This window comes from Malaya genurostris, chromosome 2 (assembly GCF_030247185.1).
Source record: "Malaya genurostris strain Urasoe2022 chromosome 2, Malgen_1.1, whole genome shotgun sequence".
Lineage (NCBI taxonomy): Eukaryota > Metazoa > Arthropoda > Insecta > Diptera > Culicidae > Malaya > Malaya genurostris.
In genome coordinates, this window is record NC_080571.1 from 279,070,871 (window position 1) to 279,095,326 (window position 24,456).

Below are 24,456 nucleotides of genomic sequence, written 5' to 3' on the forward strand. Positions count from 1 at the left end.
GTTACATACACACACAGATATTTTACTTACTCGACGAATTTAGTCGAATTATATAAAACACTCGGTCCTCCTTGTCTTGGCTCAAAAGTCGGTTTTCATATTTCTATATGAGAAATGCAAAATATGCCCCTGAAAACGGAATTGTTAAACCTATTATTTTGTAATTCCGGAACCGAAAGTTGTATCCGGATGAAATTTGGTAGAGTTGTATGAAGTTGGAAGACCTTTCATTTGAACCTAAGTTTGTGCAAATTTGGTGAGTGGTCTCTGAAAAAAACGATTGCACGTTTTTAGTTCATTTGCACATTTTACCCCGTAACTCCCGAAACGGATGTCGGATCCAGATGAAATTCAATAGCAATTTATGGCACTAAGAGGTCTTGAATTTGAATTTTAGTTGAAGAAAATCAGTTGAGCGGTCTCATGAGAAAATCTAGTGCACTTTTTTTTACATTTTACCCCAGTACTCTCGAACCGGAACGATCCGGGCAATATTCAATAGCAACCTATGGGACCAAAAGACCTTTCATTTGAATCTAAGTTTGTGAAAATCAGTCTAGCCATCTCCGAGAAAATCGAAGTGCACCAATAAAATGGAAAAAAAATGTCACTCACTGTTCTCAGAGATGACTGAACCGATTTTCACAAACTTAGATTCAAATTTAAACAAAAGGTCTCATAGTCCCATAGCTTGCTATTGAATTATATTCTTATCCGGCTTCCAGTTCCGGAATTACAAGGTAACATGTGCAATTCTATGAGAAAATGTGCACACAATTCACTCGGAAATTTCTAAACCAATTTTCACAAACAACAAAGATGCAAATAAAAGAAAACTAGTCATGTGCACTTTAGCACAAAACGGTACACATGAGGTACCAAACCTCTAAATGACTACAATCTGTTGGCGGCCAGTATGTCGTCAATTTGTTTTGTTCTTTCGGCACGTCAGGATAGACATGGCACTTCGGTGCCAATAAGTGATTTGTAAGTAGCAAATACTTTACGTCTGCTCAGCGGTTTATGTTGAACCGTTAGGAGGCGTTAGCAGTTCAACATAAACTGCTGACACACTGATGAGCTGAATGCGAAACGTAAAAAAATGAAAACTAGTCATGTGCACTTTAGCACAAAACGGTACACATGAGGTACCAAACCCCTAAATAAATAAAAGAGTTTGAAATTCTTTAAAAAGTTCCCGAAAAGTCGATTCTTATCCGACTTCCGGTATTACAGCATGATAAATGAAATATTCTCAATTCCATGAGTATTTATTTACAAGTGATGGCGAAGCGTGGTGTAAATTTTTATTAATCTCACTGGTAAATTCACCTAGTTGGCAGATCTTGTTAGTTGGTGGATATATAAACCTACTTTGGGACTACTAGTCCTCGGTTTCCAGTTCTCAAAGCTCCGGTAATAGTGAAGAAAAGCACCAAAACCGAAACTCACTTCGATTTATTAGCAACGATTAAACCGATTTTCCAAATCATGGTTCTAATTAAAGCTCTCATTGTCTTAAAAGATACTGCGCATTTTCATCCAGATCCAACTTCTGGTTCCGAAATTATGTAGCGATGAGTGTCAAAACATTCAACCCGTTATACAAAAAGACTATGCAAAACCGGTACGCATCGGTACATGCTGGCACGGAAAAAGAAAACACCGTCGCCTTTGCTACGTTCGCAGCGTACTTTGTTCAATTACGTATAGCGTGCAGTGTTGCCGTATTTGAATCTATATTCTTCAGAAGAAAAATCATTAAATCTATATCAGCAGATTAAAATTCTGTGTATAGAAATGATGATAAATTGAAATGCAAGGAAATGAAAAAGTCTTTCAATCGAATCTAAAAATGGCAGCTACTTTTTTGTTTAGAGGTACCGTTTATTGTTATGTAATTGGCAATCATTTCTTTTTACTACTGCGCTAAAATAATTTCAAGAAAAGTTAATATAGATAAATGGTAATTAACGAATGGGACCATATGTAGTTTCTACTATCCTTGATATTTTATATCTTTACATACTGTTTAGAATTATCACAAAATCCTGATAACGATTTTATTCTACAAAAGTATACTTTTTGATTTTCTCGTATAAAAAAAATCACTTGAAAAATTGACTAGTGATTGCAGTGATTGCACTGCATATGTTTCACTCCGGAATCTGTTTCGGAAAAAATCGGAAATAGAAAACGAAAACGTAATTGCAAAGTTATTTCATAAAATTGCATTCGCCATAACAAATACATTACCACTTTGATGCTGCGTGTCTTCCTCCTACTAACATCGTACTTGGTGCGTTTATACACTTCCGTTATTCTTCCGGTTATAGTTTCCCAGTTTACGTTTGATGTTTGTTCGTCAGCAGTGAGGCTGTGTACAATAACAGCCAACTTTAGTTCATTATTACCGTCTACTTGGATTGTTTTCATTTTTACCATTCCGCTGTTTGGCTTCGGTGCTTTACGGAGCGAAGCATGCCGCGGAATTTCTGCGAAACGGTGGAAAGTATCGCTAAGAAGTGTCTGGAATAGAGCCTGCATTCTACGGTGGCAGTAACTATGGTATTACTCACAGTCACATACACAGTATTTCTATGAAAGAAACTGTAAACTTTGACTCTACTCCGGCTTTTTGCAGTTATACAGAAAATTTTAGGCAGAATAAAATTTCCCCATCCACTGCGAACATAATTGACATTATCAGTGTGGTAAAGATTAATCGGGACCAATTAGCAGATTTGACCCCGTTATCAGGACTAATTCGCAGATCTCTGAAAAAAACCTGCACCGTCGAAACTTAGAGCCTTCAACATTTTAGTTAGATTGCCAAACCTAACCAAGATATTTTTTTGTTCATTTGAGAACCGCAAATTACACTTTCTCTTTGTTTACTTTCTCCTTCGATTATTGCAATACTATCGACAATCTATCGAAGATATTAAAGAAAAGAAAAGAAAATTGTTACTGAATGTAGCATTGTTCGCAGTCTTAATCAAGAAATATTAAAATTTATTTATTATAGGGTCAATAAAGTCAACACGAACGAATAATTATACTTAAATTTCCGGGAAACTCAAGTTTCGATCAAAGACACTCAAATCGTATTCTATTGATCTGATTGTAATTCTTCATCTTTCAATTCCGGAACCGAGAGTTGGATAAGACCTTTTATTCAACCTTAAGTGTGTTAAAAAAGGCACAGCCATTTCTGAGAAAATTAGTGGGGTTCCATTTTGGGGTTCTCGATCTCTAATTCAAGTACTTCCGCAACTGTGAACTGGTTTAGCCAAAGTCGCTTCGTTCGGTCATCAACTAGCATAACCTAAAGATTGTAAGTTTTGAGCCAATGTCCTCGTTTTTCATTTGAGCCCAATAGGGGAAACCATTTCACTCGATTATCAACTAACAAGACATAAATTTTGGAATAATCTTAAACACAACTTTTACCTGCTTTGTAAAGTCACTCAAATTATGGTTGGAAATATTCAATATTTTTCACCTTATAGTTCCGAAGCCGTACATTCAATCCTAATAAATTTTCATAGAAATCTACGAGATCATACGCACTTACATTCAAATCTAAATTTGTAAAAACCAGTCGAGCCGTAGTTCTATTGGCCTATAATGACCGAAATATAACCAAAATTTGGTTTGGTTGGTCAGAAAGCTATACATATAAAAATATTTTGATAATCAGTTTTGAAGAATGCGCTACTCTTAAAATAGAGTGTTTTGCACTTTTCACTCTATAACTCCGGAACCGGAGATGAGATCTAAATTAAATCAGGATATTTGTATGGGATTTGAGTTTTGCGAAAACCAGTTCAGCAATTTCCGAGTACAGTTAGTGCACACATTTTAACATTTTCAACACAAACCTTTAGTTTGAATCCAAGTTTGTTAAAATCGAGCGGGCCATCTCTTAGAAAAGCGAGAGCACAAAAAAGTAACATACACACATACAAACACAGACATTTTGCGATCTCGTCAAACTTATTCGAATGGTATATGGCACTCGGCCCTCCGGGTGTTCGAATGACGCTTTTTTTTCTTTTGTTTCGATTATAGAGGTTTTAACCTTAAGGTCGTTCGCCTCTTCGGGCCAGAAAAACTTTCTTACCATATGTGCGAGGCTGGGAATTGAACCCAGGTGGGCTGCGTGAAAGGCATCGACTTACCCATTACGCAATTCCCGTCCCCACATGACGCTTTTTTACAGTGATTGTATAGCCTTTCTATATGAGAAATGCAAAATAAACGTTCTGCTTATTATTTTATTAATAAGGTTTGGTTTATTAGTTTAGCAACAATTTTCATACACCGAAACCTCAATTTACAAACTGAACGAGGGTTCGTAAATTGACGTTGTTTGTAACAAAAGTTTACGTTATTTAGGATTTGATGGCGACTTCCGGTTTATTGATATTCCCTGAACCCCTAATATTCGGATATTTTCGGAACGGGTTTGATGAGTAAATGTCGGAAAACGATGTTTGAGCGTATTCTGAAATCCAGATGGCTTCTTTCGGTTTGCAAACCGGATTTAATGAATTTAATGAACGTACTGAAAAACAATGTTTGGGGTTATTTCGAAATCTTAAATAGTGGCTTCCGGTCTATGGGTATTCCTTGAAAACCTTTACAATATGAATATTTTCGAAACGGATTTGATGTTTGAGGTCGATCCGAAATCGGAGATAGCAACTTTCGGTTTATTTATATTCCTAGAAAACCCTTACAGTATGAGGAGGAGATTTCAGGAAAAGTTTATATACCGGAAGTCATCTTTCGAAACGAGCTCCAATCCAATCTGTCCCCAAAACACTCTTATTTTAGGGATTTTCAAAGAAAATTCGTTCTGAAAATATCCATATTGTATGAGTTTTCAAAGAATATCAATAATCCGGACGTCGCCATCTTGGATTTCCAAAATAGCTTAAACATCACTTTCCGGAATCTACTCTGAACCCGTTATAAAAATACCAATATTGTAAGGGGAAATATCGATAAGCCGGAAGTCGTCAGCTTGGATTTCGAAACTACCTCAAACAATGTACTCTTGCATCTTATCATTAAATTAGTTCTGAAAATACTAATATTTTAAGAGTTTTCGAGGAATGTCATTAAACCAGAAGACGCAATATTGGATTTCCAAAATAGCTCAAACGTCATTTTCCAGAATCTACTTTGAACCTGTTGCAAAGATACCCATACTGTATTTGGTTCGTAAAAAGAGTTTCGTAAAAAAAGGTAACGTAAGAAAAGTTTTCGTAAACGGAGGTTTGGGTGTAGGTGTGATTAGATCTTGTGTGCTATAGGCCATACTGTAAAACGGGGTACTTGGTGACAGGTTTCGAACGCTTTAATGAATAACTGTCGAAATTTCCAACATAAATTCAAATAAATGGCGGTTCTTTGTCGCTTCGGCCTAAATTTAAAACTATTATTCATGATTTAATGAGCAAAATGATTTATATCAAGAAAATTTTCATGGAAAATGAGTTATTGCTCATGAAATCATGAATAATAAGCATGATTTCATGAGAAAAGCTCCCAGAATTCACCGTCAATTGAATAACCATTCCTAGTCACATAAAGTTTTGCTTGCTCAGTTTGTAGTGCCAAGTAGTCTACCTGTTTCATTGTCTTCCTTGTCTTCACTGTGGGTAGTGAGCAAGTGCGAATGAATGGGCATAAACATCAACTCGATAACACAAAACTCTCTCCGACCATAATGATAAATAGAGGGTAGCGGTTCTCATTTGTGTTCTCACCAGCAAGTAACCATTGATAATTTCGATTGTTTAAATGTATTGAGATATGTTTCGAAATATTAAAAATGAAAACTAAAAGAGGGAACAATTAATTTATTTTTATTTTGTGATTGATATTTGAGTTATCATGACTGGTTTACCTATCATCCATTATCTTGAACCAATTCCAATGTTTACATGAACCTGAAGGCCGCTCTCTCATTGTAAGAGATATTTTGTTACTTTAAGAGATATACTGACGGTGGTTAAACTGAGCTTCGGTAGAGAGAGGAACGAATGAAGGACGGAATGATGCTCATTTTCGGTGCGAATACAAAGGTTGTGTGTTATAATGTGAAGTTTACTGCGGTAGAATGCTCGTCAGTGTGTGCACACATTCGATTTCAATCGAATTGAATGAAGTTTTCGGAGCATAGTTTTGGTAGGTACTGGCACCAATTTTTTCTTAAGTCCTCATCAATAACACCTAAGTTACTTTCTGACAAACGACTTGTCACAAACTCACCCCACTAAACTGCGAAAATTGCGTCATTTTACACTTAATTTTAGCTAATAATGGTCCATGTAGTAAATAAACATACTTTTTTCGGTGTAACTATGAACTTGATCTTACACACAAAGTTTGCGGACTTCACAACAATTTGCATAACAACAAAATTTGACAAGATGGCTGGTGATGTCCCAGCGTCAGCGTAAAAGTTGAAATAATTGTCGCCAGATGGCGTTGAGACACTACAACTGAAGTAAAAATTAAGAAAGTGGCCCCCTCATTATCAGCCAAGTAACCGAATACTAGCTTTATTTTCTAGTTCATGTATCCACAATCATGTTCGAGAATTATTTCGCCGATATCCGTAATTTTTATAATATTTTAAGTTACATCCTTTTATTGTAATGTATCCTGGCACTAAAGTTTTTATTCGAATTATACGAAACTTTGTGAATTGATAAAAAGCATGACATGACGTAGAAATATTTGAACACGAGCACAATAAACATTAGCCCCGTAGAATGTGTACCATAGTTGGTAGGGAGAACTTTCACTATAATTGGCCGATATTAACGAACAAATCATTGAAAATCGCACAAACTTCTGTTTTGATAAGTCTTCCTTATATTTTTTCCCTTATTACGAGTATCATTACACTGTGAAAATCAAGTGAAGTGATTTTTACCTTATTATCGGTATCACTTCACGGTGAAAACGAAGTGAAGTGAATTTAGGTCTTTATCACGAAATTCACTTCAGAGAACAAAGTAATTACTTAGATGAGCTTGTTGTTATTACGAACATCAAATCACCAAAATTTTGTTGGAAAAAATAATATTTTTCACTACAGTGATTACTTCACTGAGTGTGATACCAGTAATAGGTCAAATCAAGTGAAGTGATATGTGAGTGAAGTGAAAGTGGAAGTGGAAGTGAGAACGGTAATAAAGGCCACATATAAACTACCATGCGTCTCCGTTTTAGACAACGGAGGATGGAGGCGCATGGTTGGTAACAAATAACGGGTTAGAACCGAATGCTGTTGGCAGTGTTGGTGATTGCCGAAAATTTTACAGAAGCTGCTCGATATTTATCTATATTGTATACAACATTTTCAATCCGGTAGAAGATGCTATCAGAACTCGTGCCTCTCAATGCATAAACCGTGAGAGAATTTTTCTACATTTCTTCGCTCCACTTCATACTCTGAGTATTTCACGGCCCCTAATAAAAATTACAGTCTGATAACGGTTGGTGCTGTGTGGACTTTACCAAGAGAGAATCGCAAGTTGACAATTATCGCAGAAAATGGAATCGATGATTCGACTTGATGATTGCAATATTTGAAAACCCTTGTGTGGAGCATAAATTTTCAGACACAACTTATACAAAGGTTATATGCACATAGTTAGAATAAGCGGCAATAGTAAAATGATTCTATCGCAATTATCCACTGCCCATACAGAGTCGGATCGCAAGACGAGAATAAGCGACGGTTTGTTGCTTCAGAGAGAATCCCCACAGCAGTGAGCTAACCTTTGATTCTCAGACAGGTCATCGAGAGAAGTTCGCTCTCGCACTTGTGTTCATTCTATGTTAAATGCACCATGCCGGTTTTTTGTTGCTGCGATGATATCCGTCTCTCTTTGATGGCACTGATTGAATCGTGTGAAGAGTTGCTAGTTAGCGTTCTTTGATACGATAAAAGCCATTCTTTGCTGTTTTTCTTAATATATATTTTATATGACATTCGGATATTGAAATGAACTCGAAAAAATAAAACAGCTGATGAAAAAGTTGAAATTTTAACAGCAATGATGCCTGTACAAAAGTAAAAATCTAAAAGCGTCAGTGAATTCGAGGGCTTTCTTTGCTTTTCACTTTGGCTAACTGCACAAAAAAAACCCTATTGCAAACAATTTTAGAGATTTTGAAGTTATTTGTTCAAAACTTATGAGTGCAAAATATCACACGGTTTCGAAGTAGCGATTCAACTGGTTTGATACCTAAAAGATATTAAACATCATCGCTTCTTCAAACGGTTTTCCTTGTCGTAGAAAACACCAAGCACATGAAAGGGTTAAACAATCACATAATGGCTTCTCGCTGTGCACTATCTGAACCGGGCCCGCACTATTCAATGCGACGGCTAGCAGCATCGAAAGATATAGGGCGGTAGTTAATTTCGCATACATAGTAGTGGAAGATGTAGCAGGAAAGTGACAAACTGCAGTTGTTGCTGGAATGGCATAAACTTTACGAATAAATTCAAGCCCCCGCGATAAGGTCTTTAAATTTACATTTATTTATAATGTTTGCAGCATTCGCCGGGAGGGGTACGGGAGAAGTCCTGTCGTTATTTCACTTTAATATAATGTTTTATTCCGTTTTAACTAGCTTCGCTGGCTATCTCGGATTGATATTGATGAATATTATAGCAGTTTACACTCTTAGTACTACCTAGTGAAAAAAGAACAAATAATGTTCAAGTTTTGCTTTATATTTATGTACTATGAAAATAATTGGTTGCATTATGCAAGTTAACTAATTCTGTAAGGTCTCTGTAAGGAATTTTTATGTGTTTTTTTGTTTGTTTTTGGAATATTTAGTGTGTAAAACTAGCTAAATACTTTTTATTAAAAATTATGTCCATTAAAATAAAAAACTTTTTTCCATATCACTGACAATTTATGGATGATACACTCATTTTTCTAAAAGGATTCGAGCGAGCCCACATCTGAACTGATGCACCTTCCTAGCATTCTGCGTTAATCGAAGCTAGCAAAAATCAGGTGACACCAAGCCTCGATTATGTAGCGGATGAAACAGAATCTCACGCACTCGTTCACTATCCGCTACGATACAAATGGTTCTTGATGGCACTATTGTCATTTGCATACAACTGGTTTGGAGCCAAAAACTTTGGATCTTTGGTTCAATTTCGCTGTGTAAAGCAGTGTTCATATCTTTAATCATGCGGTAGCACCAAAATAAGTGAATTAGAATATAAAAAGCAAAGTCCTGGCATTACATTCCTTTCGTGAAATTTGGCCTTTCTGTTTTAACAAACTTCTCAACCGATTCATAGTGTACAGAATCATGGCAAGGCTAGTGCTACGATCCTACTGACACTAAGAATCCTTCCAGGTCGAGGCTTGAACATACAACAACTGGCGTATGAGACCAGTGTCCAATGCATTGAACCACCAATCCGGGCTGAACTAGAATATAAACAAACTATAATATAATTAATATGAAAATTCGTAGACAAACAAAAAAAATCATCGATCAGAAAACTCACTGAAGAAAAGTTCACTACTGATTTTTTGCAAACGCGATTCTCACTGAAACTGATTACACATGGCAAAAAATTATTTGTGTTAAGTTCACAGGCGAACATTCTCCTCGATGATATTTGAGAAAAAAAAGTTCGCACACTGAAAATATCTGATAAGATTCGAACATAAGATTTTCGGGAAATGAATTTTCATAGCCGTTATATCTCAACCTTTTACTGAACACATGATGAATAAATTTGCCGATGAACAATTCGAGATTTGTTCAGCAAATACGGTGGTGGTGGAGTAATATCATCAATAGTTCTGTGATTAATAACAGTTATAATGATAATAATAACATTTATAAAAAATCAATCAAAAAACATTTAATGCAGCTGATTAAAAAATAGTATCAGTATCAGTATTCAGCTTAAATATCATGCGCAGATGTAACAGGAGCCCGGGTTATCGCTACGCCTATTCAAACACTGCGCCTGCTGTGTGTTCGAAACATGCAAAGTGCTGCGCTCCTGTTACTTCTACAAATCAAGTTCACACGTTCTATTCGGTTTAATCTAGATAGTACAGTGTAATCAACCAGCTGGAATTAGAACAGCATTTCGTCACTATAATCACTATTTGGAATGTGGATAAAAGTATTGTTATTCATACTGACCACCCTACGTGCATCGAAAATATCGCAGTCAGTCTCAGTTGTGATTCAGTTACGAATTTATTCAGTGGAATTTTTTATTGATTGTTTCATGAATGAAAATCTCGTAAGTGATTTTTTCAGTCACTGAGTTTTTTCCTTTTTTTATATATATAAAAAATAGGTATAGAATTCGCTCAAACTTTCGAAAAAATTTCCGAGGCCCGGAGGGCCGAATGTCATATACCAATCGATTCAGCTCGACGAACTGAGCAAATGTCTGTGTGTGTGTGTGTATGTGTGTGTCTGTATGTGTGTTGTCAACTAAGAGGTCGAGATCTCAGAGATGGCTGGATCGATTTTGATCAAACTAGTCGCAAATGAAAGGTCTCCCCGTCACCCAGAACGCTATTGAATGGTTTTGAGATCGGATGTTTACTTTTTGAGTTATACGAAGTTTTATGTCAAAATTTTCAGTTTTTTGACAGTATCTGTCACAATTGACCTTGAAAACAGAATATGTTTTCAGACTTAGATTCCGCACGGTAATAGCTATCCAACAAGCCATAGATTGTTAAAATCCGTCCATTTTTAACGGAGGTATCGAATTCTTTGTGTAAGCGACTTTTCCCCCATATTCCAGCAGTAGAAGTTCTGAGCGCTGTATGGCAAAGAAAGGCTTGGGAGCAACGTAAAACACGATTTTTTATACTGTTACATACAATAGTTTCTAAGTACCAAAAAGACTGTGAACAGCATTATTTTTCATGACATTTTGCCTCGGACCAATTTTAGCACGGTTCGTTTTTGGCAACATAATCGTTCGAATATGACATATTGGAAAGATGGCAGTACTTCCGAATTCTGAACAATTTCATATTATATTGATTTAAACTGCTTACAGCAATAAATGCTGGAAGAACAAAACACCCATATACCATTTGAATCATTTCGTCGAGATCAGCAAATGCGTATGTGACAAATAATTTCACTCAATTTTTTACCTTATTTTCGAAGATGACTCAACCGTTTTCTACAAACTCAGATTCATATGAAAATTCGTATGCTCCTAAACAAGGTTCCTGAATTATGTTTGGATCCGACTTCTGGTTCCGGAACTACAGGATGATATGTGAAACGAAATTAAAATTGTGTAACTTATTTTCCTCGTAGATGGCTGAACCGATCTAAGATTCAAATGATATCTAAGAATCATCTAAGATTTGCTGATTTGAATAGTCAACAACCAAATAAACTTATTTCAGTTTTAGTGGTATTCAGTTTTCGATTCGGAAGGCACCCAACAATTTAACTCGTACTACGATTTCTCAAAGATGTCTATACTGATTTTCAAACATATTGAAACAAATGTAAACTAATCAGGTGAATTTGTCTGACTTCGGCTACACCGATTTTCGAATTCCGGCTCCAGTATCGAATCGTTTCTCAAAGCTCAATCGTTTTCTCAAATAAAGCCAAATCGAATTTCAGAAAAAAATTCAAATTAAAATAAACTTATAGTCCCACACAAAATTAATTAATTTTATTCAATGCTGACTTCCGATTCTGGAATTACAGGAGGATGAATTTTTAAAATTCAAACCGATATAGAAGATGATAATCCCGAAAAGCTTGAAAGTTGGACTCAAAACTATTGCAATTTATTCGTCATATGGCCATACGAATCGGTTTGGTTTATGCTGGTTCCTGAATACCGGCTCTGGATGTACCTTAAATTACCGTAAATTCTAAAGTGGAACTCACTTCGACATATCATGAAAAGTTTAATCGATTGTAACCTTTTTAGAGAGAGTAATGAGTGATTAAAATGTCAAATTGCTGCTTAAAACGACGGTCATTAAAATAATGTCATGAAAATCGAAGAATATTCATGAAAAAAAACACATGCGGATTGATAAAAAAAGGTATCATCTCACTGATAGGTGGATTAAGCACGTTTTTAGAAAATTTCTTCATCTGATTTATCTTTATCTGACCATGAATTTCTCATCACTGAATATGACACAAGAGACTAACAAGATCTAAATCTACTGATAACGCACTCTTTTGTAAACTATGGAAAATGTGTTCGTCTTATCTACGGCTCACCAGACTCTTTGATTAATGTCGATTAATGATTAATGTCGGAAAACTCATGACGAACTGTTTCGAGTTCGGAGATATACGCCCTTGTTCTGAATAACGTCGTATCGATTTTACGATCGTATTTCATTTGTATTCCTAATAACGCTAGCAAAATCATAGGTAGCTAGGATTCGACCGAACCATATTCGATCGAAAAACCAATACGTCGTTATTCAGAATAAGGGCGATAATCCTATAAGTGACGTATTCTATCAACCATATTTACATCTATCTGCTCAAGTTTGCCGGATATTGTGGAACCGATTCCGAACATTTTGGGGTTGTATGAAAGCCATAATGCTATTGATCAAGTTAGGAAAGTTCAAACCGAACTATTCCGGTCAAGGAGAGATAATCTTAAAAGTGACTTAACCGACATACCTCACAAAGTAACATGCCGATCTCGAGAACCTTCGACTCGTTTGAAAGCTATATTAGGCTCATGATCGATACTTCTAGAGAAGGAGATTAAATCGTAAAAGTGACGTAACCGCACTTTTTTTTCAATCCGCTCCACTTTCCGATACTGACTGTAAGCTCATATGAAGCTACTATTTGGCCATTGATCAAGGCCGGAAAGGTCATGGTAAACACTTCCGGTTCCGGAGATCTAATCATAAAAATGAAGTAACCGACAAATTACATGTACCGTTTTGGACAAATTTGAGCTCATGTGAAAGACACTGCGCTTTTCGCTCTATCTACTCAATTTTCTCGATGAGGACTCAACCTTTTTAGACAACCTTGGGCTCGTGTGAAGGCTACAATATGTAATCGAATAAACGTACGACGTATGCGTTAAAATACACTTTGGTGGATTGTCAATTTTCAAACTATGTATAATGTGTGTTCAAATAATGTGTTTCGAAAACTCCTCCCAGTGAAAAACGTACATTGATATGTTTGAATGACAAGAGAACCACATAATAACACCAATAAGAGGATAAGAAAAGATTTTTTTGTATGTTTGTACTAGGAAACCGTTCGCGTCTTTTATCCGAATAATTTAATCTGTTTCAAGGTTACTATTGATCAAGTTTGACAATCAAATGGCTGTGATTTCTGGCTCCGGAGATATAATGATACAAGAGACGTATCCTGTCAAAACGCTATTGTTTTTTATAATTCAATTTTCTCAAAGATAGCTGAGCCGATTTTTATAAATTTAAAGCTTAACGTTTCAAAGCTTCTTTCCGTTGAATTTTTTCGTAGATGGTCGATTTCTATAAGGTTAGGCTCGTTTGGAATTGGATCACTAAACAAGTTTGAAGTTCACATGGCTGTTACTTACGGTAATGGAATAGGTGGCGTAAACGACTAATTTCATGACTGCTCAATTTGCTCGGATATAGATAAACCAATATTAATGATTTTGGGCTCGTTCGAGACTAAAGCTGGGTTGTGGATCGAATTCGAAGATCATATGGCTGACACTACAAGATTCGGGGATCTAATCGTACAAATGACGTAATCGACAAGTTAATCATTTTTGCTAATTATTTCATAATTATTTCAGAGAGTAAGCGATGAAGTATGCTTTTGGGAACGACCCAAATCAATCTGAATAAATTGGTATCAAAAATTAGCCCAAATTATCTTAATAAAAAAGGACAAATAATGTATTAAAGACACTGTTTTGATGACAAAAGAAGGGCTTTATCACACCACTTAGTGGATTAGTAATGGGTTTTTAGTTATATATTTACGTTTTTGAATTTAAATTTCTAATTTCTAATTTAAAAAAACGCAATTAATTTCATTTTTTCAATGTATACTTTTTTATATTGCCCACTTGATTTTCTAACAACTTATTTTGACACACAGTTTTTGTACGATTTATAGTTTTTGAATTACAACGATTCGAAGAAAGTGCTTGCAAAAGGCCTATTAAGTCAGCCTTGAGTCGAGTACAAATGAATGGATAGCCCGGGCTGGCGGTTCAATGCTTGGGGCACTGGTCTTACAAGTCAGTTGTCCTTTGTTCGAGCTCCGACCTGCAAGGATTCTTAGTGGAAAATCGGCTACGAAATTTGTTGAAACAGAAAGGTCCAATTCTACAAAACGAATGTAATGCCCAAACTTTGAAGAGAAGCAAAGTCTAACAAATCTAACAAATTTGAAGGCAAAACTGGCGAGCAGATATAAAAAATCAAGAACGTACACAGAATGGAAAACCCTTTCTTAATCCACCTAGTGGTGTGATAATGCCTTTCTCTTCTATCGTAACAGTCTCTTGAAAATATATTTCATACTTTTATTAAATAATTTCGAATACTAATTTTGACACCAATTGATTCAGATTGATTCAAGTAGTTCACAAAAGCATGCTTCAGTGTTTATGTCACGTTTCATGCAGTTTTTTTTTCAAATTTGACATGAGGACATTTTTCGAAGTGCTTAAACTTTTGAGCACTAGCGCTTAACGAAATTAGAGGTGATCCCAAAATAAAAGCGGTAAAAATCAACGTGTTTTGTCGGTTACGTCACATCATATCTCTGGAACCAAAAGTCACAGCCATTTAATCTTTGAACTTGATCAGTGACCCGATAGTAGCTTTAAAACGAGCACAAGTTTGTTAAAATCGGTTCAGCCATCTCTGAGAAAATTGAGCGCGTAAAAATACAACGCTTTTTGTTGGTTACGTCACTTATACAATTATATCTCCGGAACCAAAAGTCACAGCCGTTTGATCTTTGAACTTGATTAATGGCCCGATAGTAGCTTTCAAACGAGCCCAACTTGCTAAAATCGGCTCAGCCATCTCTGAGAAAATTGAGCGCGTAAAAATATAACGCTTTTTGTCGGTTACGTCACTTATACAATTATATCTCCAGAACCAAAAGTCACAGCAGTTTGATCTTTGAACTTGATCAATGGCCCAATAGTAGCTTTCAAACGAGCATAAATTTGTTAAAATCGGTTCAGCCATCTCTGAGAAAATTGAGCGCATATAAATATCTTCCAAAAGTACACACACACACTCACACACCTTCTCAGCAAGTTTTTAGGACAAAAAGCAGTGATAAAAGTGAGGCCATGTTAACGGTCATCATCAGAATAACAAAAGATCCTGATTCTATTGTTCAAAACAGGCAAAAATAAATCTAAGAATAAGACAAACTTAATTCCGCTGGTCTTTTGTGAAAACGAGAAAAAATGATAAGAAAATAATTTCTCATCATTTTCTTTTGAATCTAAGTTTGTGAAAATGGGTCCAACCGAAGAAGTCGGTGTGGGTTTTCGGTCAGACCGTTCGTCCGCTACTTTTGGAGGCTTGGAAACAGAGTATCATGGAACTTTGAGCACGTAGATTAGATATCATTTCTTAAAACCTATCAATAAATTTGAATTGATGCAGTTTTTATAACTCTTTTTCGCCTCAAAAAGTTGAAAAGATTTAAACTTTTGCAGCCGAAGGTTTTGCTCTAGCTTGGTAACCATTAAAGTCAACCAAAATTATCTGACTAATTGAAAACAAGTCCTTGCCCTGGGTAAACGACAAACTTTCCTAGCGGGACAATCTAATCTGCGACATCTTAACATCCACAACGATTACATGATTTCAAACAGTTCCATCTATTTTGCATTGCTATGTCATAACCTCAAATCCGCATTCCCTGTCACCGCATTCCATCGTGCGCAATAAATTTCTCCAACAACTCAACTGAAGCAAAGTTTCCCATGAATCAAATTCGTTCAGTATCATAATCCATGCAGAATAAATTGAAACCACGAACTAAAATATTGAAATCCCCATCACCAACCCCCAACTCTCGCACATCACCACTTCTCACACTGAACCGACACACCTCGTATGTATCTATCCCTTCTTTGTATGTCTTTCCAACTAACTGCTCTATCTCCCTCTAACGTTCCCTCTTGCCGTTTTGTCTAGATCTGTTGTAAAGATTAATAGATAAATAGATTAGATTTCTATCATCCGACTAACGCAAGGAGAAACTCCTCCTCTTTCACCAGAAATTTACCGACGTTGGGAATCAATTCGCTGCTTCTTTCAGGGATCTATTATCTGGAAGAAGTAATAGAAGTTACTTGTTTACTAATCGAATAGCTATAGAGATTTGTGTAAATAGTTTTCGTGATTTCGACGAATTTGTGGTTTTTAATGTACTGTTGAAAGTTAAGTAGAAAAGTTGATAAACAGTGCGATTGAACTCAAAGTCTGAAATACTTTCAAAATATTTGATTTGATTTTTTATCCGACTGTTTCTGAATAGTTGCATAAACTAACGAAGGAGCCACAAATGAAATTAAGGCATCAACACTTCCACTGTTGATTTGTTTCCATCCTGAAAACAATCGGATAAACTCGGTAAAACTTTTTCTCCCAGCACACCAAATCGGATCTTTCTATCTGTCTATCCATTCAACCGTTACAACTATTCGTCTATGTTTTTCCTGCCAATTGGCGATAATCCAATCCGGTTATCAACCTGTTGGGTGCCGAACGGGTGAACACAGTCGCACCCTTCTGGATTCACCTGCCAACATTTCACCCCCCCTCCCCCCCCCTACGTGTACAACTTCTCCAAACCATTCTCGTACATTCCTTTCTTCAATCCACACTCCTCCTTCCCCTGTTCGCTATCTCTGTGTTTCTCTTCGTATCTTGGTATCTTTGGCTCGTTGTTCGGTGTTGCATCGTACTAGCTTCCAGGTTCGTTCCCTTGCCCACGATGTATCATTCCGCTTACCTGTGGATGCTTTCAAGGGTTCACACGACACTTCCCACCACGGCGGCGGTCTCGGTACGTACGCTGGTATCTGCGTTGGCGATCCGGAAGTGGGCGACGTCACCATCTCCGAGATGAGCCCGGAGGACATCCGTGCTGAACTAAAAAGGTAAGTGAAGCCAACAGAAACCAAAACAGAAAAAAAACTGACACAATCTGTAATGACTCATCTGATTCGTTTTTCTTGTTTTGTTTTTCTCCTTCATTCTTCCTGCGCATCGCGGTACTATCGGACAGACTGTACACACAACTAGAATACCTAAAGAATAAAACACTACGGCAGGACAATCCTCACATCAGCAAGCGACGGGGAGGCCGCAAGGTGGCACATCGTAGATTCTCGTTACAGGTAAGCCATGTTCGACGAACGGGACGCTTTGGGGCCGTTTGTCTTCGGGGTTGACTGATTGTACAGAAACACAATTCGAACTTTTCACCCAGTGGAAACATATGCTTACTACGATGAATGGTGCACTCTGAATTGATCCCGACGACGACTGATGGAAAAATTCTAGTTTTAATTTTTTTTTTTTCGAAAGACGACTGCATCAGATACAATGCGTCTCCTTCTGAATCACACTGCTGTTAACGCATCGTTACGAACGTCGAAGTTTTGTCATGTTTCGAAGTAAAAATTTGCTGGCATTTGCATCCACTTCAACTATCGATTTATATTGAAACATTTATATTAAATAAGCCCCACGCTCTTTCAATGTTTTTCTTAAAGTGAGTACAATTTCACTCATTTCCGCTAGAGGTGGAACTACTGTATAGTGAGTAACGTTCGATTTACTCATTATTGAGTAAAGGTGGTGTTTGTCAAATTCTATGTAACATTCACTCAGTGCTAGAAAAAGGAAAATTAGCTCGAGTGAGCTAACATTTTCGTTGTGCAGCCCTAAATTACGAAATGCAAACAATAAAAACTGTTTTTGTACTCATTCTCTTCGATCTTCCCATGTGATTAAGTAAGCTGACTAATGTCGTTTTCGTTTTTAAAATGCACTACACTGGTGTAGCGAAAGCTGCACTGAAACCGTTCGGTTTTGCCAAATGCACTACACCAGTGCTACACTTTTTCTGCACCGATACCACTGGTGTAGCACTCATCAAAAGTTTGGTGTAGCTCTGTGCAATGGAATCATGTATTGTAGTCAATGGTTACTGTTTATGTTGTCGTCATTTTTGTTCGTTTATTCATGCCTCAGTGTAGCACTGCACCGGTGTAGTGCAAATTAAAAACGAAAACGCCATAAGCTAAATTACCTTATTCTAGTACTGATCGAACGTAGGCAATGTAGGGGAAAGTATTATAAAGCGCCCCTACTGGCCAAAACGCTCCACCCTCCTTTTTTAAGTATTCAAAACTTTTCTAAACAAAAGTTTTATCACTATCTTTTCGTAAGATCTTTCTGCTATGCAAGTTTGGCAGTTGTCGTTAGCTGGAAAATATGAAAAAAAACTGAAAATATCATTAGGCAGCTTCGGTTTTTCTTCGAGCAGTATAACCGTGTAAAATGTTTAATGGTTGGTTGCTACTCAGTAATTAACTTTGAGCAGTGCGAAATTAGCTCTGCTCCTAATTCGTGTTACTGTTTTTGAATTACTTGATTTTAACAACAAAATTTCCAAAATAACTATTAAATTAGTTAAAATTGAGAATTTACTTTGCTGACAAAAACTCTTATTTTTAGAGAATGTGTTTAGTTGGCGAATATCCTGAACACAAACCAGCAATATTTCAACCCAACACGAAATTCTCATTGACTACTAATTTTGTTATTAAAATCAGAAAATTTATTTCTATTTATCTGTCACCATCATTGCTGAAGGACAGAACAAACAAAACAAAAATGAAATTGATTTTAGTTAATTAGCCAAAAGTTCATGAGAAGTGTCAAAGCAAAACAATCCATTAAAAAGCTAAAAAGAACAGTCTTATTGAAACTGCTTGCAAATTGTTTTGATGTTCTTCGCATGTGTTACGATATATCAATATTTAAATTTCTAAACCGATATGTAAAAATGCCGTAAACTCTTAGTCGAAAGTGTATTTATTCAGAATTGGTGCGCATTTGAAGCGATTATGCGTAGTAATGTTTTTACGTGGAACAGTGAAGTGAGTTTCGAATGTTGCACTCTAATTGTATATGTCAAATGAAGTTTTTTGTACCTTCCGACCTTCCGGGCTACGCCGTCCGGTGCACTACTTGTATTCGGTTTTTGTTTTCCGAGTGGTCAAAGTTTTCAGGGAGAGAGTCGATTTCGCGAAGTCGAATGAAGAAAACAGCGATTTAGAAGAAAAGAGGAGGCTATGTTTCGTTCATGTCTTTTTCTCCAATACAACATCGTATTTATACCTGCCAATATAGAAAAGACAACCGCGGCTGAAAATTATGTTAGTTGAAAACAACGTTTTATTTCGCTAATTCAACAAAAAAATTATTTGAATGGAAATGAAGTGTGCCTTAGCTAAGAAATGACAGCACGTTCAATTGGAGAATTCAAATAAAAAAATACTTATAAAACCGATACACTGAAGAAGGATGTAAATAACATTCCGAAATACGCGTATCTGTATTGTAACGTTTGTTATGCTTCATTAAAGTATAGTGACTTTGTGAAAGTGTAATAACGTGACAGTGAAATAGTGGAATTAAATGGTTCATAAATAGTGCAACTATTAAAAAATAGCCATTTCAACAAATATTTTATTATTAAGGGAAATCTAAATTAGTAAAAGTAAGATTTTTTTAGTTGTCTCTAAAAATAACTAACTAAAATCAGAAAATCAACTAATATTTTCGCCAAAATGCTGATTTCGGATTTTCCGTGAATTGTGTATGGATCGTGCAAACAGTAACAAAATCGTTTTATGAATCCAATCAAGTTATTGGCTCTGTTTATAATAGTTAGAGTTGCCCATGTTCCAGATTTATCTGGCAAATGCTAGATTTTTCTCATTTTGGCAGACACTCAAACAAACAAGATGTTTTGCCAGATTGCGCGGATATCACAAGATTTTAAAAAATTTTGCACATGAAGCAACTCTATTCTGAATAAACGGTTTGAAATTGTTAAAAAAAAAGTCGAAAAAAAGAAAATACTTCGTTTCTAAAACCTCTGCTTCAATCTATAATGATCGTTCACCGGGGGAAAAACAAAAATTTTCACTCAAGTAGAGTTAAACTTTACGTCTTTGTTTGTCGCCTGTTTACGTCGCCTCAAATTTCTATGCACGTGCTCCTAATGAGCGGATCAGAGCTGCAAATTATCAGTCATGTCAAATGACCTTGACAGACTGACTAAAATCATCGTCAACTGTAATCGGTACGGTCAAACTGTCTGATACTCGATAGTTCTATGACCAAGTAGAAGTATACTCAGTCAAAGACAGACGACTTTTTTGTTTTCTCTCTCATTCTCCTATTTCCTGTTGAGGTAAAAAAAATTCATGAGAGTACAAACATAAACATAAATTGATAAAGTTCATTGATATAATGTTCATTGATATAATGTATAATATCAATGTTTATGCTGTTTGATTTATATTTAGTCACATCGTAATCAAGCAGTGACAGGATAAATGAAGATAATATCAATCGCATCGGCAATCAATGAGCGTCTTGGTGAGTGTAATATCAAGAGAATTTAAGTTATGACAGATCGGCTCTCAGACACTCAATATATGATGATTGGTAGAGCCTGGGTGGCAGCAGTCCAGTGACATAAGCTTTCCAAGCTTCGTCGTGCAAAGTTGCTAGTTGATAGTGACATTTAGCAGCTCTGGTACGGACAAGTCGGAGTCGTAACGTAACTTTGTTTTTGTTTACATAGATATTGCCAAATTTCTCCAAACTATTTCTTCCGAAAGAAGCCGATTTCATTTTTTAGTTCTTGACATCCCTGATGATAGTATTACAATGGTCAACGAAAGTCATTTTAGAATCTAGTATCATTCCTGATTTCTGATAAACCCCTGATTCTTTAGTACATTTGAACTGCTCGACTTCTTAGAGTGAGATTCAAGTCGGGTGTGTTTCGTTTCTTACTAAATGTTATTCTACTACTTTTTATTTTACCCCGGCTTTAACCATTCTACATTTTTTCATACTTTGTCAAAGAAGACTTTTATTACACCATGTATAGAAAAAATAATTTTTCTTAGTAAACCTTGGAAATATCGATTCAGAAGATTATCGACTGGATTCTGAAGAAGACGCCAATCAATAGCGTTGAAACGTTGAGTGTTAAAACAAAAATATTCGTTTTAATCCGCTAGTGACTGAAAAGCCGATCATCACAAAATAGCTTGAAAATATCATTAACAAATAAGATAAATAAAAAAGTACCTGAATGAGATCTTTGAAGGACCCCGGAAGAGATGTGAACAGGGCACAATTGTAGACCCTTGAATTTTTCTGTTAGATTAGATTCCAACCGTTTGAGAAGACATAACTCGATTCGCAATTTTGGTAACATAAATATAAGCACTTGAACATAAGCATATACGATCGAAAGCTTTGCTGAAATCTGCATAAAGATATGATTTCCCTTCTCCGTTGCGGTCAGGGTACCTACTATAGTTACACATGTCTACTTTTTTGTGTAGAAAATATCAACAGAAACACAGTTCTTACCAATCTACTTCTCTTAGCTTACGATTAATACTATCACAATTTTCTGAGTGATAATCGAAAATCTTCTCACACTCGCATTCGTCGGCTCCATTGTATGTTTAATCACGAATAGTTGTAACGTTCGACTGATACTTCAAAAACTAGTTATAAATTAAAAACGCAGTGAGCGACACTCCGGTGCTACATGATGGAAAACTACTAGAAACCTTCATTCTTCTACTTTACGATGTCGTGTTCAGTTTCTTTCTCATTTGTTTGGTTCCAGTGTAACCGGAGAACAAAATGTGTCAGGTTGCCTTGCACAACCCTGTACTATGACAACACTTTTTAGATAATTTCTCAACACATTGCGATTACCATGATAACACTAAGCTGACCGATTTGAGCCTTAACATTTCTTCATGCACTCTTGTTTACACAGTTTTTCGTCAATCGTTTTGTTGTCGATAAAAAGTATGGTTTTTAGTTCGAAGGTGCTAATTCCATGCCAATTGATACGTTTGAACAATGCATTGAAGGAAAAGTTGCGGCAACATGAAGATCGTAGCGACAAAGTAATTTTTCAGCATGACAATACAATTCCCCATGTGTCACGAATCGTGAAAACTATGTTTTGGTCGTGAAAACTTATTTGAAGTTGCTAAAATAAGATGCTCTGCCCCTCCCGTCAAATTCATCGTAGCATTTGGTTTGTCAGAGCAGCACTTCAAAAACTACGAAATGATCAAAAATTTAATCGATTCATTTATTTAATCTAAAGAAAAAAAAATCAACGCGGTATCCAAGTTTTATCAGAGAAATGGCAAAAAGTAGTAGGTAATGATGGACAATAGTTTAAATGGTGGTACTGTAATGACACTCTCGAATTAAAGCTTGTTCGTGACAAATTCTGAACACCCCTAAATACGTATATCTCTGGAAATATTTCATCAACGGATGAAATTTTTCGCAAACTGATGAACATTTATCTGTTCATTGTGTAAAATCAATTCTCGGCTATACTACAAGGTTTCAGATCGAAGATGGCGTCGAAAGAAGAGCAAGTGCGAAAAGCAATTGTGTGCGGTCGCAATGAAAATCCGGATTTGTCAGTAAGAAAAAGCTTGGTTTTTCTACAAGCACTGCCCATCACATTCTTAAATCTGTCGATAATGTCGACAGATTTTAGAATGTGATGGACGATGCTTGTAGGTATTTCGACTCGATATACGTTTGACAACAGGCGAGAAGGCTGGAAGTGGAACAAAAACGGATCTCAGAAACGCGAAGGTGAAGTAAATATTGTAAAAGAGACCAGATTTTTCGGTACGTATTGTTGCTATAAAAATAAAAATAATCTCCAACTTTTGTGCATATTCTTAAGCACCGGCAAGGTAGCAGCATTTCAAGATGAAGAAAAAGGCCTAGTTTCCCAAAAAATTTTGGTTTGCCAGACAATATGAAACTGTGGTCAGGCAATATGAAGCATAATTTGGCACTACGCCAAAGATATTTTGGGATGAAACCCAATCTCACACAACTTCTCCACGGTTACTTTACTTCTTTCAAGAATTTATTCAAATGCGAAATGTTATTGTTGTTGTTATAATTTTTCTTCTACTCTCAAATGAATTCTGAAAAAGTAAAAGTTTTATTTGAATGTCATTTACACTACTGTAAATTGTCCAACACACCGAAAAATATTATTCACTATACATGGACTCGAATAAAACGTTTAAATTCATTAAAGCGGCAAATGAAAACACTTTCTGTTTCCGATAGAGAAACTAAAAAGCAATTACAAAAATGTATGTCCATTACTAAACTGCAAAACTTCGATCGAAATGTCACTGCCAGGCATCCGTGCATAGAACCAGCCAATCAATCGGTGGCGTTAGCCATTCCTCTGAATAATGCATATGTTTCCACTCAGTGTGAAATCAATTTCGCCACATCGGGGATTCGTTTGTACACTGCAAGTTCGGTGTGACCTTACACGTGCAGATACTTGTATATAAATTACATCCCAGTGTACCGATAAGCTGCATAGTAGATATTTACTGAGAACACACACACACACAGAACACGCATACATTCTCGAACAAACAAACCGTGTGGGTGTTCCACCTGGTAGTTTTATTTTTCTAATTTCGAATTCTCCAGTCGAACTCCATTATCGTTTTTCTCTTTCGCCATCTGTGGTATTCGATTGGATCCATTTTACTACCATCTAATGAAATTTCAGTTTCCTTCCGTTCTTGCTTGGTTCAGCTTCCACGTGAAGCTTTAGTTAGATTGGTTCAGTTCCATGCTCAGCTTATCTTTAGCGAACTTTTATTGATGTGTAAATAATTTACTTTCTTAACTTGTTGATGTTTGCTATTATTCATTCCATTTCCAATTCAATGATACTGTAAAGTGTCTGTCGGTATGAAAGTGGATGGAACACGTGCCCAACAAGGCTTCCCGTATGAGCCGGTTCCGTTCAATTTCAACATGTTTCGGGTTTCTTCCATTGAAACATCCACCCAATTTACTGCCACAGCGATACGATCGGTACACGGTAAGCCCCCAGAATAACCGCAGGCTCCAAAGTAGAATTGTAATTTTTGCTCCTACCCACTAAACGATAGAGCTGAAATCATAAAAGATTGTTTGTTTTTCTTCTTTTCTTTTTCTCTTTTCGACCATACTCTCGATGTCACTCACACTGCAAATCAAATTACCTCCCTTCCTG

The 24,456-nt window shown here is 36.3% G+C and overlaps 1 protein-coding gene across 6 annotated transcripts in view; it reads left to right on the plus strand.

The window, feature by feature from the left end:
• Positions 1 to 24,456, plus strand: part of LOC131430247 (probable G-protein coupled receptor 158) — a 214,987-nt gene that overhangs the window by 176,529 nt on the left and 14,002 nt on the right. For 4 of the 6 annotated variants that reach the window (XM_058595052.1, XM_058595049.1, XM_058595047.1 and 1 more), the window contains exons 9-10: positions 17,025 to 17,209; positions 17,338 to 17,449. In XM_058595052.1, the coding sequence (XP_058451035.1) occupies positions 17,025 to 17,209; positions 17,338 to 17,449 (297 nt within the window). The remainder of the gene's footprint in view (positions 1 to 17,024; positions 17,210 to 17,337; positions 17,450 to 24,456) is intronic. The other 2 variants (XM_058595051.1, XM_058595050.1) reach the window with 1 other exon arrangement.